Source organism: Corvus kubaryi, unplaced genomic scaffold (genome assembly GCF_017639235.1).
Source record: "Corvus kubaryi isolate FWS band 111438036 unplaced genomic scaffold, C.kubaryi_AGA036_p1.0 68, whole genome shotgun sequence".
NCBI lineage: Eukaryota > Metazoa > Chordata > Aves > Passeriformes > Corvidae > Corvus > Corvus kubaryi.
In genome coordinates, this window is record NW_024582056.1 from 9,342,730 (window position 1) to 9,358,881 (window position 16,152).

Genomic DNA, 16,152 nt, shown 5'->3' on the forward strand with positions numbered 1-16,152 from the left:
TCCTTACTGTATGCTTTTGTGCTTAATCAGTTTCTGTTCAAAAAAGTATATTTAACAATTTTTTTTTCCTTATTTGGTGCCCTCTCACAGCTTTTTTAGAGCTGTATAATTATATACCTTCTGGTGTGATGCATCTCTGGCAATGCAATCAAATAATTTCAGTTTTTCGTTAAACAAGGTTGGACTGTTGGAGTAATTAATTAATGGATGGTTTCTTGAACCCCTGAATAATGGTTTTTTTCTTCTCAGTGGTTTTGGATTGGTTTGGTTTGTTTTTTTGGGTTTTTTTTTTTTTGATTATTCTACTACCCCACTTCTTCACCACCATGATCATGAGAGTTCTGGATATTCTCAAGTGCTGGATACATCATCTGTAAATAACGACTTGCAGGACTGAAAGTTTAATAATGAGTTTTCTTTGAACTTGAGCATAGACCTGTCTGTGAGCAGGCTTGAGGCCTGATACTTCTCTGAAGGAAAAATAGCATTGCTGTCAGGGTGGACTGGCCAGGGAATGGAACTGAGTCCATTTTCAGAGTATGTAGGAGAAAGGTGTGTGGCCTTGATTCACATCACTGCTTTGATTTCAGGCAACCCAGAGAGGGGCAGTGCTATTAGCGGGGTGAAGGGATGGCAGCTGGTTAAGAACAGGGTTTGGACAGGTGCAGTTCAGGGTAAACCATGCATTCATGATCCCTCTAAGTTTAGGGAAACCACTTCTGAGGCTGCTGAGCCTCCTTAATGCGAGAGTGCTCGGTGGGCCTTGGTAATCTTATGGTTTTTTGCTTCTTAGTAGTACATTGGTTGCTGTTTTTCCATTCTGACCTTGTTGCTTTTCCAGCCTCTGTGAGCTTCAGACAGCCTTAATGCAAGTATTTTCGAAGGCAATGTTACAGATCAGCTTGCAGCTTGGACTAGGAAAGGATGTAGCTGTTTGCTGCTAAGCCAGGATACTGGCAGCAGGCCTGTTACACCTCTCTCCTTCTCAGTGACATCAGTTCTTTGAGTTCACAGTCTTTGTTTTGATCAATTATCTCAACTGTCTCTCCAGTGCCTTCCAAAGCAGCAGACTATGATGGAGGGCTGAGTGTGTAGATGAGGTGGGATTCAGTTGTCTGAAATCCATAAGTTATCTGTGTGACCTTTCCTGGATATAACTCTTGGTATAACAACTACTAGTTGATTGTTGATTTTAATATTTAAATAAAATATGCAATAAAAACCTGTTGCTCCTCAGCTGAGACTTGAATACATTAATACATAGAAAAACTTCTAAGAGCAACTGAAAAGAAATTTTAACTTAAATCAACTTGCTGTTCTATTTTTTTATACGAACTTAATAGAAACATTCAAAGTTATGATGGGGTTACATCTTTCTATAAATCTTCTGATTTATTGTCTTTTAAACTAGATTTAAGAACCTTAAAGGCTGGTAGTATTTTGTGTTTAAATATTGATATCTGATAATTTGGAAATAGTGTAGTTAAATTGCATGTAGAAAAGTATCATTTTTGCTTGAAGCTAAAGGTGTTTAAGAGATATGCTTTAAAAATGGCCTCAATTTCTGAGATTCGAGAGTGGTTTTGTTTCTAAAATGAAAATATTTTAGTTACCTGTTGAAATCTTCATTTTCTTGAAAGGTTAGAGGATTTTAACCTCACAGTGTTTTAACTCTTGAACTTTTGGGGGGATGTTCAGTCATAATGTTGCTGCTCAGATACCTTCAAATTGTTTTTAGATTGCTACTTAACTGTTTTCGGTCAAATCAGTTTGGTTATGTGTTTTAGTCAAGAAGTTTCTCTGGTTATACATGTGCTTACTGTTTAGTACAGTAGTGTTAGACTCTTATTTATATGCGTAGTTTGCAAATAAATCTCTGTTTAATATTAGCATAATAAACTAATATTAAGCTTCTATTTACACTAGTATCAGCACTTGCAGATGCAGAAATATTGGTAGAGTATGAAGGAGATTAAATTAAGCCCACCTCACCAGAAGATTACCATAACAGTTTGAAAACATGTTGATATCTGGGTTATACTGCTACTGAGTTCAATGGGAAAAATCTTTTGGTTTACAGGAAGCTGGATTAGGAAGAAAATCTATTGTTCAAAAAGCACTGTTAACTTGTATGTGGGCAAAAGAATTGTCGTGCTGCTGGAATGGGTTGTAATTCTTTATTCTGTAGCAAGCCTGGTTTGTTGATTCTCTGTTGAATGTCTGAAATCTTCTCATTTTTTTTGTTTTTTTTTCTTCTGAATACAAATTGAACCAAGTATGCAGTGAAATTTGGACATAATCACAACAGGCTGTTTTTCAGGCCACTCTGAAGGATACTAGACCTTGATGGGAGTAGTTCAGCTATTCTGAGAATCAGTCTCAAGAGTGCAGGACTAAAGAGCATTTTGAAAATGTAGACCATGAAGAATTTAATTCTGTAATAGTAATATCAACTTTCTGGATAATTGCTGTAGTTAGAGATAAAATATGTCTTCAGGATTCTTGGCAGACTTTCTAGTAAGGGGAGCAACAGAATTACTTTCAGCAGTGTGCTAATGGCAAGTCAGCCTGAAAAATGTTTGAAGGGAAAAATATGCAAATAGGGCATTCCACTGAAAACATGCATGAATATTGAAAAATTCAGAAGAAAACACTATGCCACAAGCTGATTAGAAGAAGGAAAAGGAATAAATTTCTCTTTTCTCCAGATAATTTGTATTAAAGTTTAAGTAACGTTGTATCTGTGTATATTTCTCATTTCTATCCTATGTTGCTATCTCACCGTACTTCATGTCTGTGCCTTGGATTTTAAAAGTATTTAGTGTCTGGTTATGCAGCAAAACCACTGCCAACACAATGATTATGGCAGAGGCTTTCAGCAGGAATGGCTACACCCCTGGTCTGAGCAGTACAAGCTAAGCCAGTGGAACATCACCTACGTCCAGGATTTCAGCCTCACAGAACAAGCGGCAGGGGCTGTAACACTTGTATCTTTGATTGCTTTTCTAAACATTTAAGTAGTGTGTTACTACTTTGTGACATTTGCCAAGTGTTACTTGCATATTTATTGCCTACTTACTTTATTCTTACCTTCCAAATGTGTGATGTTGGCATGGCATCCCCGTGACTCTCCTTGCCAATCTTGATAACAGACCGCAGAGCTGAAGTACCTAAGTGGCAAAAGGATTGAAGTGACAACTTCAATCACAGCTGGAAGTATACAAATCTCTTTTTTCAAATGTTCCAATAGAAACTATTTTTAATAGTACAGTAAGAAAATGTTTTAATAAAATCCCGTTTGATCTTGTTATTTACTGAAAAAAAAGAAATAAGCCATATCCTTAAAAATAGTTTTTTCAGGAGGCGTGTTTAATTTATTCATCCTCAGAGGATATTTAAATTGTAGAAAGTCTTAGCAACTTGATTTTTTGGGAAGTGTTGAAGACAAAATGTTGATCAGGCACAACCATTCTATTGCACTTCAGTGAAGCAACTGAAAGATCAGCCTTCATGTAAAACTACATCCATTCATCAACTCCAGCTTACTTCATTTGTAGATCTTCAGATATGAGTGTAACATGTGAAACTTGTGCTGTCTGCTGCTGCTCTTTTCTCCCCAACCCTCCTACCTCTCTCAGTCTTGGACCCGTTTAGCTGAGGACATTCCTGGGTTGCACAGCTTTTGCCTTTTTTTGTTTGTTTGGGGTTTTTGGTGGGGGAGGAGGGATTGGTTTGGGTTTAGTTTGGGTTTGGGATTTTTGGGGGAGGCGGGTGGGGTATTTTTTCTTTTTTTTTGAGAGGAGGAGGTGGGTTCTTTGGTCTCTGTTTAAGAAGAGATGATAATCATGATATCTATCTCGCCAAAATATGTAGTTTCCTTGGAAGAAATGAGATTTTGATGTAGATGCAGGCAGCTGGATGATGCAGCTAAAGTGATTAACTGGACCTGTTGCTGCGCTTGTTTGCTATTTGTATTTGCATGTTGAAAACACTTACTACTTAGTTTTGTTTGGGGATTTTTTTTGTGTTTAAGTGCTACTTTCAAGTAAAATTTTAATAGTCAGATCCTGCATTTGTCCCTTGTTTTCTCTTTTAAATGTCTCTTTTAAATCTGTTTGCAGCTGGGTCTCGGGCATCTTACAGCAGCCAGCACAGCCACCTTGGCTCCGAGTTAAGGGCACTGCAGTCTCCAGAACACCATATAGATCCTATTTACGAAGACAGAGTTTATCAGAAGCCCCCTATGAGGAGTCTCAGCCAGAGTCAGGGGGACCCTCTGCAACCAGCCCACACAGGCACATATCGCACTAGTACAGGTAAGGTGGATGTAACCTGCATGACTGTCTTCTTGAGATATGTAACTTACTCTCTGGTACTAACTCTTCTTCTCTTTCTGATGTGCTTAACCAAATGTATTCTGTGCATGCCAGTCAAATAAAATACCTTTTGCAGATGGCAGCTATCAGTAGAACCCCAAATGCATGCACAAAATGGAGAAATACTTAATGTTGTGCTGCATGTACAGTAGGTTAAGCTAATTTGGGGAGGGAGCTTACTCATGAGGAGAGAGAAAAGACTTCTATTAATCTGGTGTATTGTCTTGGAGAAAGATCTGTTGTCTCTGAAGAAATTGCTAGGATTTTTTTTTTTTTTACTAAGGTATTTTTTGTGTTGCAAATGGACTGCAGAGTTCCTGCCACATGAAGCAAAGTGATCACTTGCTTTCAAAGTAAATCATAAGTAAATGTTCTTCCTCTCTCCCACAGATGTATGCTTTGGTATAGGTACACAGACATAAAATTGAACTATAACATAGGAAAAAACTGGTAGCATCACTGGTTTATCCATAAATAATAATGATTATCCCTGAAATGCATTGGTGTACAAGTCTTACCTGCAAAATGTCCTCTCAACCAAATGAAATACAGCTGTGGAATTTGTTGGAACCCGCAAATAGATCAAAAATCAACAGGGATATTTATGGTATTTAATGCACAAAATAATTGGAGTATACAAATGCTACAGCCAAAATAGCCTAAAGCAGATGTAGAAGAAACTTGCCTTAGGAATTGTAAGTATTTCTGGTGTTTCATCTTTACTCTGTTGATCAAAGAGGGAAGATTATGTCCATTTTCAGATCACTCCTATTTTCATCAGGGAAATGTTAAGTGCACTTTTCAGAGCAAGATACTGTGCTTTCTTTTAAAACTATTTTTTAAACTTCTTTTAAAACCCATTTCTCCAAGGGAAAAGCTGGCAGTTTTCGTGTGTCCTACCGCCTTATGCAAGTTCTGGGTGTTCAGAATACTAGAGGAAATCTTTAAAAGGAAATTTAGCCAGAGAATTATCTAGCAAAACACCTCTAACAGCTTTATGCTTTTTTGAAGAGCACCATTGCACCATTTTCCTCCTGTTAAAGAAACTACCATAGTCCTATGTTTTGTGTTGAGTCACACATGTATATGAAGAAAAACTAGTATTCTTTGTATGAAGGGGACAAAACCTCTGCCTACATCAGTGAGCAGTGAAAGCAGTGGTAGTGATTGAAACTACTGTTTCTATTGAACTTAAAGCCTCCTGTTCCACATGTGGCCACCTCATATTGCCTATATGATGCTCTCTTTCTCTGGCATGCCTTGAAGAGGGTTTCTTGTTTTGCTTGCAAAATATCCATTGGTTGTCTGTGCTGAAGTGGCAGGCTGTCTTGTGACTGTACTGTTCACAATACCTCTCTTAGGAAGGAAACCTAGTCAACACAGATAACGATTACAGTGAATTAAACTGAGACACGGGATGTTAGTTGGTTACACATGAAGATGGGTTTTCAGAAGGAAAGAGAAAAAACTAAAAAACCCATGGTGAGGTGGGTAGAAGAAACATGCCCTGTGAAGGTGAGTTTTGTTTTGCTGCTTGGGATATGGATTTGAATGTTGCTGCAGGCTCACTCTGAAGAAAGACCCCGTCAGTCCAGCTTTGTGTTGGGTTGATCCTCCCTTGCCTTTCCCCTTGCACCCCTATTATCAGGGTCAGGGGAGATGAAAGCGGATGGATGTGTGCCAGGCCAATCACTCTGTTGCTCTCTTGGTAGCTGTCAGCTGCAGATGCTGTCAGCCTTTCACACAGCCGGGCTGAAGAGCTGTCAGCACTCAGAGGGAATTTTGATCTGGATTGGATCAGCTTTCAGACTCCTGCCTCTGGCACAAATATCAATAGGAACATATCCTTTCTGAGGGAGACCATAGAATTTATTTCAAATTAACAGAAAGGAGGGAAAGGAGTTCAAGTGAAGTTTGCACATATTTTTTCTCCTTTACTGGGTTTTCTTAAGTGTTTTTTTTGGTTGGTTGGTTTTTTTATGTTGCAGTGGGGTCTCCTGCAGCCTGCAATAGACAGCGAGGCCCGTGGAAAGAAACAGGGAGCGATTCTTGATAGAAGTTTCAGAGATCTTTATTCTCCAGCCACATGGCCGAGGCACTGCCGAAGAACTGAGCAATTACAGGACAACCAGGGTCCTCCCCACACAGGGGAACACGAAACAACCAAAGGGGAAAAGGATTAGGGTACATGTGACCAGGGAGCAGGGAGACCCTGTGCCTAGGCCATGCCTCTACCCCAGGGTCCCCTCTCCCAGGACCCCATGGCAGGGGGGAGGAACCCCAACATTTTTGTTTGTGGTTTTTTTTTTTAATTTTAGGACTAGATTGCTATTTGGTGTGAGATATGAGGGATGTAGATAACTGTGTACTCCATGAAGATATGTGCCAAGGCTTCATGGCCTGTATATTCTGTGTGCATGAGTTATGGCAGAGTGGGGAGCTTTAAGACTTCACTGCACTCCTTTGTAGACCATAGTTCACACCCTTTGTCTATCACAAAAATAGCTTTATTCACGAAGATGTTGCATGCTTTTCCACATCTGACATAAAGACAAGGAAGGCAAACTTAGTCTAAGGATGTTATCCAAAACCTGGATTTTTTTTTCTCTGCAGCTAACACTGCCCATTGGAACTAAAAATTAAGTTAATTATACTTACAAACCATTTAAATTTTTTAGATTTTTATGGGGTTTTTTTTTGTTGGTTGGGTTTTCTTTTAGTTTTGTTGTACTATGTGGGCTTTTGGGAGATTTTTTAATGGTTTTTTTGGTGTTGGGTTTTTGTTTGGTTGGTTGGTTTGTTTTATTTGGTTTTTTTTTTTGGTTTTGGTTTGGGTTTTTGGGGGTTTGTTTGTTTGATTTTAAAGAATATTATTCCTGAATTTGAAAATTTCGCTAATTTTGGAAAAGTAACCAAGAATAGTTACTTAATGTAGACATCACCTCTTTCTCTTTTGTGAGCCCTTAAATACCTACTACATTCAAAAATGTTTACACAACTAAGAATAAAGCCCTCTCATGAGTTTTTCATCTTCTAGGTGAATGAACCTTCAGTAAGCAAAATTCAATAAACTAAAATTTCCCTATGGGGTAAACTAAATTAAGTTTGTTCTATATACTCACTGGTTTTTGGGTGATGTTTTGGTTTATAGTTTTTGTATTTGTATTTCACTTGAAAAAGAAATGCATGATGATAGTTCTGCAGTACATACTGCAAAAGGTACAAAACATGTCTGAACATCTCCATTAATAGCTTTAGATAGGGGCAGGATGAATTCTTCATAGAATCACAGAATGGTTTGTGTAGGAAGAGACTTTAAAGATTATCACATTCCATCTTCCCTGTCACTGGCAGGAAACCTTTCACTAGACCGGGTTACTCAGAGCCCCATTCCGCCTGGTCTTGAGCACTTCCAGGGATGGGGAGTCCACAGGTCCTCTGGGCAACCTGTTCCAGTGCCTCACTATGTTCACAGTAAAGAACTTTTTCCTAATATCTTATTTAAACCTATCCCTCTGTAGTTTAAGTCCATTCCCCCTTGTCCTATCACTTAATGCTCTTGTGAAAAGTCACTCTCCAGCTCTTGTAGGCCCTCTTTAGGTACTGAAGGGGGCTCTAAGTTCTCCCTGGAGCCTTCTCTTCTCCAGGCTGAACAGCCCCAACTCTCTCAGCCTGTCCTCACAGGGGAGGTACTCCAGCCCTCTGATCATCTTGGTGGCCTCCTCTGGACTTGCTCCAACAGGTCCATGTCCTTCCTGTGCTGGGACCCCAGAGCTGGATGCAGCACTGCAGGTGGGGTCTCACCAGAGCAGAGCAGAGGGGCAGAATCCCTTCCCTCGCCCTGCTGGCCACTCTGCTTTGGATACAGCCCAGGACATGTTTGGATTTCTGGGCTCCAAGCACAAATTGCCAGGTCATGTTGAGCTTTTCATCCACAAACACTCCCAAGTTCGTCTCCCCAGGTCTAGTCTTGATCCATTCTCCTGCCAGCCTGTACCTGTGGTGTAAATCATAACTGGGTGTGTTACTGTCATGCTGTCTAACCTAAAAATAATGTTTCAAGTTTGACAGCAGTAGCTGTAAAACCTCTTTTGCTTGTTAAGCTTTTACTTAACAATCCCTTTTGGTCTTCAAAGGGTAATGCCTTCTCTCATATATAAGAAGTACCAGCCCAAACTTTTGCACTGAAGGTAGCAGTAAGTGTGGAATTCTACTTTTGAAATGGGAATCCTGAAAGGATATGCTTGGAGGGAGTACTCAGACACAATACAAAAAGCAAATTAATTTATTTCCTGAATAGCAACTTACAGTTTGTGTTTGTAACCCAGCTAAATAACACTAATAATTTTTGTTCAAGCAGGTTGGTTACTTATTTTCCTCATAAACCTAAAGATCTTGAATTATTCATATAGTAGAGATAAGCTTATTTGATGGGATGTTTACATGAACACTGGTGGAATTTGAAGAGGGCTGTTAATTAAGAGGGAGGAAGGGTTGCCTTTCAGCCAGAGTGGCACACAGAATCAGTGATTGTTTGCTTATTTGCAGAAGTAGAATTTTGGATTAGAGGTTTAGTCTATAGTTTTTGACATTTAATCCACATCAAACATGAAACCAGGCAAAACAGGCAAAATCACACTATTTTGCAAGCCTGGGATTTCTGTAGCTGCCTTAAGGACAAAGCATCCTCACTGCTCTGGTTCTGGGCTGTTGGTGCTGACCTGCAGCTCAGGAGCACTGCTTTGGCAGCTGTGGAATCTCAGTGAACAGTTGTCATCACATGCTTCTTTGTGGTCCCTCAGAGAAACAGATGAGCCCTCTTCTGTAAAAAGGATGTAATTTCCAGATAAAGTTTGTAAAAGCCTTGGAAGAGTACTGTCCCCAGTGGTCTGGGAGGGAGGGATGAGAAATTGGAGAGCTGTGCTTGTTCTGAACTCTCTGCAGAGACTTATCAGATAAGTGTTGCTGCATAAGAGCACCGGTGCAGCTGGTGAACTGTGAACATTCAGATCTTAAAACCTGCAGAGTACTTATGATTTAAGAGCGCTCATTGGTTTCAGGGGCTGCAGGCGAATATTTTTGACCCCAACCGTGCACAAGTGACAAGGATGAACCAGCAATTGCACCGGAGGAGTGAACCTGCCCTCCTCAGCTCTGTGAAGGATGTGTGCATCTCACTGGCGTCAGGGGAACCCTGGCAGCCATGATGAAAGCTTAGGGATGCTCTCGGGATGCACAAGCTGGGAATGGTCTCTGTCTCAGTCCCCTGAAGGTCACCACGGGGAAGGCAGAGTGATGCAATTCAGTCATACTTGAATGGAATTCAAAGTCCAGCAGCTTTATGTGGTTACGCGACCACTTGGCGCTTGTTGGAGTGCTGGGTGCACAGAGCTGAACTGCCTCCTTGATGAGGACAGGGCATGCAAGGTGCTGCAAAGACCCTTCTGAGAGCATTAGGAGAATGAGGAGTAGTGTCTGTGATTGATACTGCTGAAATTCAAGAGAGGCCTGAAAGGAAGGATTTATTGAAAGGAGGTTGGACAGTAGTAGGGTAGGCAGTAAAAGTTTGTATTTTCTCTGAAGAGTCGCTTAGGGATGGATTTGAAGGGCTTATGAGGCATGCTCTTGCAATGGGTTACCTATCAGGGAAGGTGTTTATGGCAGGTGCACTCCTGCAGCACTTCTTGTGCTTCCTTCAAAGCTGCCTGATGTCCTGTGCATGCAGGCAGTTGCCAGGCTGCCCTCAGGCTTCTCTGATGGCCTCCATTCCTTCAGGCAATTCCCTGAGATTCCTCCCACTGATGCTTAGGTGGTTCCACCAGTGCACCAGCACCTCTGAAACTGTCTGTTATCAAAAGCTGTGCTGCCACAGGCTGCACCACTTCCTGGGCACCATGGCAGAGACTACCGATCCAAGAGAAGAGGCCTGTGGAATTTGTGATGGCAGGTACAAAACAGAAACACGCCTATTTGCAAGCTGGCTTTCTGTGTGGAGAGAGAATGCTGACAGGAGAGCTGTGAACAGCCAAGGCAGCTGCTTTTCAAAGGAAAGAGTTATCTGTTGCTCGTGGCTATTTGCTCATGGCAGGGAAAAACACAATATTTCATTGTCCTGTGATGTGGCTCAGGAAAAACTGCCCAAGGTGAGAATTGCCATTGTGTATCTGGACAGATGATCATGTCCTCTTCTCTGCCTTCCACCCCACTCCTGCCTCATGCTTCATTTGCTGAAGGAAGAGTCTGCACCAAGGGATGCCTTATCTCAAGCGCTGCTCCTAGTAGTGTCGCCTTTCTCCTGTAAAAGCATGTCTTGCTTTAGTAGGGTAGAAGTAGTGTTTGCTTCTGGAGTCCAGTCTTTCTTCATGGACTAGATACTGCTGCAGGGATGGGAAGAGGACCCAGGTGGCAGTGGCAGTGTTTGCTGCTTCATGCCTGCTGCACTTGGCCTGGGCTTTTGCTGTCCTAGAGTTTAAGCAGTGTCCAAGGAGAAGGTGTACAAGAAAACCTGGTCCTTCTTTTGTCACTGAGCTGGTGGCTTTCTCATAAGCTGCCTCCTTGTTCTGTCTGATGAGGTGTCTGTGGTGAGGAGCATGTCTCTATTCATGACCTAAAGGAGAAGTAGAGAGGGAGAAGCCAATTCCCCATTTTCTTTCTGCCCCAGGCAGGAACAGCCCATACAAAACTGATTGTACTCTTAGTTTGGGTTTGTTTTTTTGCAGGGAGGAGAGGTTGCTAGTTTTGTTTCTTGGGGTATTTAAATGGCTCTGATCTCCCTCCTCCTCCTCTTCTCATTTGCTTTGCTCCAGTGACGCAGGGCAGTCCAGGTTCTCAGAGCCAGGTTCTTATGTCATTTTCCCCCTCTCCCTGGGGGCTCCTTCCCTACAAGAAAGGCCTGACTTCTTCAAACTTCCATCTCATTGACCTGGTAGACAGAGGTCTGGCGTTGTGGAGCGGCTTCTGGAAAGCTGCACTAGCCACCATGTCCTTGCCTCTGCTCTGCCTTCCCTCTGCAGCCAGCATGGTGGGGCAGAGACCTTGCCTTGTCCCAGGAGGGAGTGCTGCTCTGCTGCCCGATGGCCCTGCCTTGCCACCAAGGGAGCCAGTGGTCTGTGGGAACAGTAATTGCTGAGTAGGTCCAAGGAATTTTTTTAACAGTTTTTTTACAGCAAGGATGGAGAAGGATGTTGCATGGGCTGCTTAATGCTGCTTTGAAATACCCAAGGACTTAATTTGCTCCATGTTTTTTGTGTTGGTTGGTCCAGCTTAGCCTTTCTTTGATTCTCAACATTTTGTCATGTCTCTTACCTCCTTTGTTGTCCTGTACAAAAGGAGAATGAGGCTACAAAGGATGCATGAATTGAGCCAAAGTGCATCATCTTGACAAGATTGTAAATATTTGTCTTGGTATGTATTACCGCAGGCCTGGTTCCTACGGCATATTACTGTGTCCCGCAGCCATAGGGAGGAGGAGGAGGAGAGAAGATCCAGCAGGCAGGAATTGTGCAGCAAGATTGATTTATTTAATTATTTTACAAACTCTTTATAGACTTTTCTCTTCATAGTGTAATTGGACAAAGGACCAGCCACCCCTTGGGGGTGGTTGGCCAAAATCCTAAAACATCCATCATCAAAATATTTTCTACTATACCATAAACAAGACTTTTCAAGGTTGCAGGTGGCTTGGTTGTTTACATTCCCTGCTACCTCTTCTGTGAGAGAGAAAATTCTCTCATGGACTTAGAAAATAACAAGAAAATCCTCACTAACAGCATTTTTGTACCTACAATTCCCCCTTTTTGTTTTATAAGATAACAACCCTACTATTAATCCTAAATAGAAATCTACATCAGTTATTAATTCTAAATATGTCCTTAAGGCTTTACCTATCTGACTCCATAACAAGAAATTTAAAGTTCAGTCTCTGCTTGTGGAAGGACCATCCCAGTCTCTGCTTGTAGAAGGACCTTCTGCCTGATGGTTGACATCCTGGTCATCATCCAAAGAGTCATTAGGCTGGTGATCTACATTCTGGTCACCATTTGGATGGTTGGCATTCTGGCCATCATTTGGAGGTTGCCTGTTCTGCCTCTGGTGCCATAGGTCAGGGCGAACGCATTTTGAAGGTAGCCACCGTACCTCAGTATCTGTGGAAACGCAAGCATACCTACGACCCCAAACGATAAGCTCATGTGGGCCTTCCCACTGGTTAGTGAGTAAATTCCGTACCCAGACTTTTGCCCGGGGCAGCTGTCTGTCGCCTGCAGACTGCAATGAGAGAAAATAATTCAGGATAACAGGATTATTTGAATTTTGTGATACTGTAAGGTGATTAATTGTATACAAAGCTTTTGCTAGTAGGCTCTGTGGGGTTTCTCCATGCATTCCCCTTTTCTGTTTGTCCAAAACACGCTTCAAGGTACCATGAGCGCGTTCGACAATGGCTTGGCCAGTAGGAGAATGTGGGATACCAAAGGTATGGTCTACACCCCATAGGTGTAAAAACTGCCGCGTCTTCTCCGAGGCGTAGGCAGGACCATTATCGGTTTTCACAGAAGCTGGCACGCCCAGGATTGAGAAAGCCAATTTCCAATGGGCAATGACATCACGGCCCTTCTCTCCAGTGTGAGCAGTAGCCCACATAGCCGAGGAGAAAGTGTCAATAGACACGTGCACATATTTCAGCCGACCAAATTCTGGGATGTGAGTTACATCCGTTTGCCAAATCTGCAAGGCTTTTAGCACTCTGGGGTTTATCCCTGCTGGCAAAGGCGCAGCGAGTCCGTGACAGTCAGCACAAGCTCTGACAATGTCGTGTGCCTCGGTTGGCGTTAAATGAAACTGCTTCTGCAGGGTATGTGCACTTTGATGGAAGAAACCGTGCGATGCCTTGGCTTGTGCAATTTTGTCAGGCTGAGGCCCTACCCACGCAGGGTTGGCCTGCATGTCAGCCCTGGCATTGCCTTCTGTTAGAAACCCTGGTAAATTGGTGTGGCTTCGAATGTGCAGAATGTAATACGGATGCACTCGAGCCTGAATTGCAGACCACAAGGTTTGCAACAGTGAAAACAGAGCCGCATTGTTCACCTCCTTCAGAAGTGAACAATCTAAGCGTTGGGTGATATCTGCTACATAAGCAGAGTCAGTAACCAAATTCAAAGGTTCCTGTGAGAATCACTGAAAAGCCATGGTAACAGCCCTTAATTCAACTAACTGAGCAGAGCCTGACTTGTGTTCCTTCAGCACCTGCCATTCCAATCCCTCCTTCCAGGTAGCAATGGCTTTCCCAGTTTTCCCTGAACCATCCGTAAAGACGGTGGGTCCTTGCACCGGCACTCGGCTATTTCTCGGCCGCAAGGAAAGCACAGTCGATTTTGCCAGCTGCAGTAATTAATGGCTGGGCAGATGGTAAGTGATCTGCCCTGAAAAGTTTTGCAGCGCGCTTTGCAAAGGAGCACTATGGATGAGGCTCCACTCAAAGTATTCCTTTGAGATCGGAATGACAATTACTGCAGGATCCGCAGCCATCAGTTGCAAACACCATTGACGGCATTTGATTATCAGAGAAGCGACCAATTCAAACACTGTGGTGACAGTCCTTTTTGTCTGGTGAGGCAAAAAGACCCATTCTAGGATATGCAAAGGATCAGGCCATTGTGCATTCCACTGGCCAATGATACTTGTAGGATGGAGGTCTGGAATAGTAATGTAAACAGTGATAGCAATGGAGGGATCCACTCGATAAACCTGATGAGCAGAAACAGCCTGTTGGACCTCCTGCAGCGCTTGTCGCGCTTCCGGAGTCAACTCCCGAGGTGAATTCAGATCAGGATCCCCTTTTAATGTATTAAAAAGAGGGGAAAGTTGCTTTGCAGTTAGACCCAAATAAGGTCGTAACCAATTGATGACACCCAACAGCTTCTGAGCATCATTCAAGGTTTTAATCGAATCCGGGAATTGCACCTCTTGGCGTTGGATAGTTTGGTCCAAAATTTTCACTCCTAAATATTTCCAAGGAGGATGCTGTTGAACTTTCTCCGGAGCTACCTCTAATCCATAGGCATGCAGAGCAGCGAGCAGCTGAGGCTGTATTCTCAGCAGCTCGTCCCGTGTGGACGCTGCCACCAGGATATCATCCATGTAATGGTAGCAGCGTGCATCAGGAAACTGCTTGCGAACTCCAGCTGAAGCATGGGCAACATACCACTGACAGATAATTGGGCTGTTCCTCATCACTTGAGGGAGGACCTTCCATTGGTATCTCTTAGCAGGTTCAGCACTGTTAATGGCAGGCACAGTAAAGGCAAATTTTGGTTTGTCATCAGGATGCAAAGGAATTGTGAAAAAACAATCCTTTAAATCAATTATCAGGATGTCCCACCCCGTAGGAATCATGGTGGGAGAGGGCATGCCAGGCTGCAATGCCCCTATACCTTCCATTACTGCATTAACTTTCCGGAGGTCCTGCAAATAATCTCCATTTCCCTGATTTCTTCTTAATTACGAAAATAGGAGTGTTCCAGGGGCTAGTAGAAGGTTCAAGGTGCCCCTGTTGTAACTGTTCCTGAACCAACTGATAAAGGGCGTCTAACTTCTCTTTTGGTAGGGGCCACTGCAGCTCAAAGATTGGTGTGTTAGTCGACCACCGCAAAAGCAGTGTAGGATACTGTGCGCCCTTACACACAGTGACCCCTGCTAAAAATTTGTCCCAATCCGTACGCCCCAAGCTGCCAACACATCCCGTCCCCAAAGGTTACGGGAAGGGGTAGCAACATAAGGCCTAATTGTAGCTGTGTGCCCCTCTGAGTCCTTCACCACCACAGGCCGTTCGCTTAAATAGCTCTGTGTGGTTCCTCCCAATCCTGCGATGGCCGATCCCACCAGGGCTAAAGGCGATGAGGGAGGCCATGCAGAGAAGGAGATGATAGTTACATGAGCACCCGTATCAATCAAACCTCGAAGCTGAATCCGGGGTGGACGGGCGTTCGGCAGGATCAGGGTACATGTCATCTGTGGCCTTTGGTCAGAGATGTCTGCAGTCCAGAAGGCCTGCGGAAGTCCCGTAGATCCTCTGCCGTTCTCTTCGTGAGTTTGTTGCTCTATCCTGGGGACACAAGACTTAAAAGGCACTAATTTAGCAAGGCAGGTCTTCTCAGGAATAGTTACAGGGGGTTTTTGCGTGGAGACCATAGTGCAAATCTGACCTTTAAAGCCAGCATCAATAACTCCTGAGTGCACTAAGATTCCTTGATGGGCAACGTCAGGTTTTCCCACCAGCATTGCACTGGATCCCTGGGCTAAGGGTCCATATGCGTCCAAGGGAACCTTATAAATACCGCTAGAGTCTAAGACGACTGCGGCTGCGGTGTGGACGTCAAACCCGTCTGATCCGTGGGTGCCTTCTGATCCCTGGGTGCCGTCTCTAGGGTGGCTGGGTAGGCCTGTGCCTGTACCTGTGCCACTCTCTAGGGGAGCGACTGCATTGGAGAGCAATTCCCCCTCCTTGAGCCGCAGCGGAAGTTTCCCGGCAATGGCCGACCATCGGCATGAGTCTGGGATCTCCAGTAGCCCAAGCAATGCCCTGGCCTGCCACACCTCTTGCACTGGGGGATCGGTGTGTTCTCTTTTTGGCTCGGCTTAGGCTGCTTCCGTTTTTTCTCCTGTTTTGGTTGCTTTGGTTCACGACCAGAAGATGCGTGAACAGGCTGCAGAAATGCAGCCAAAACAGGCCTTTTCTGGTTCCCAGATCCCACCTTAGCGCAGGCTTCGACCATGTCTG

The 16,152-nt window shown here is 43.4% G+C and overlaps 1 protein-coding gene across 5 annotated transcripts in view; it reads left to right on the plus strand.

Annotated features, from left to right (window-relative positions):
* The window catches only part of CTNND2 (catenin delta 2), a 288,488-nt gene that overhangs the window by 17,354 nt on the left and 254,982 nt on the right, over nt 1–16,152 (plus strand). For 4 of the 5 annotated variants that reach the window (XR_006019595.1, XM_042048673.1, XM_042048671.1 and 1 more), the window contains exon 2: nt 4,122–4,316. Coding sequence is in view for 3 of the 5 variants with exons in the window: in XM_042048673.1 (XP_041904607.1) it covers nt 4,244–4,316 (73 nt within the window). In the remaining 2 variants the exon portion in view is untranslated. Of the gene's footprint in view, nt 1–4,121; nt 4,317–16,152 lie in introns of those variants that run through there. The other variant, XM_042048674.1, reaches the window with a different exon arrangement.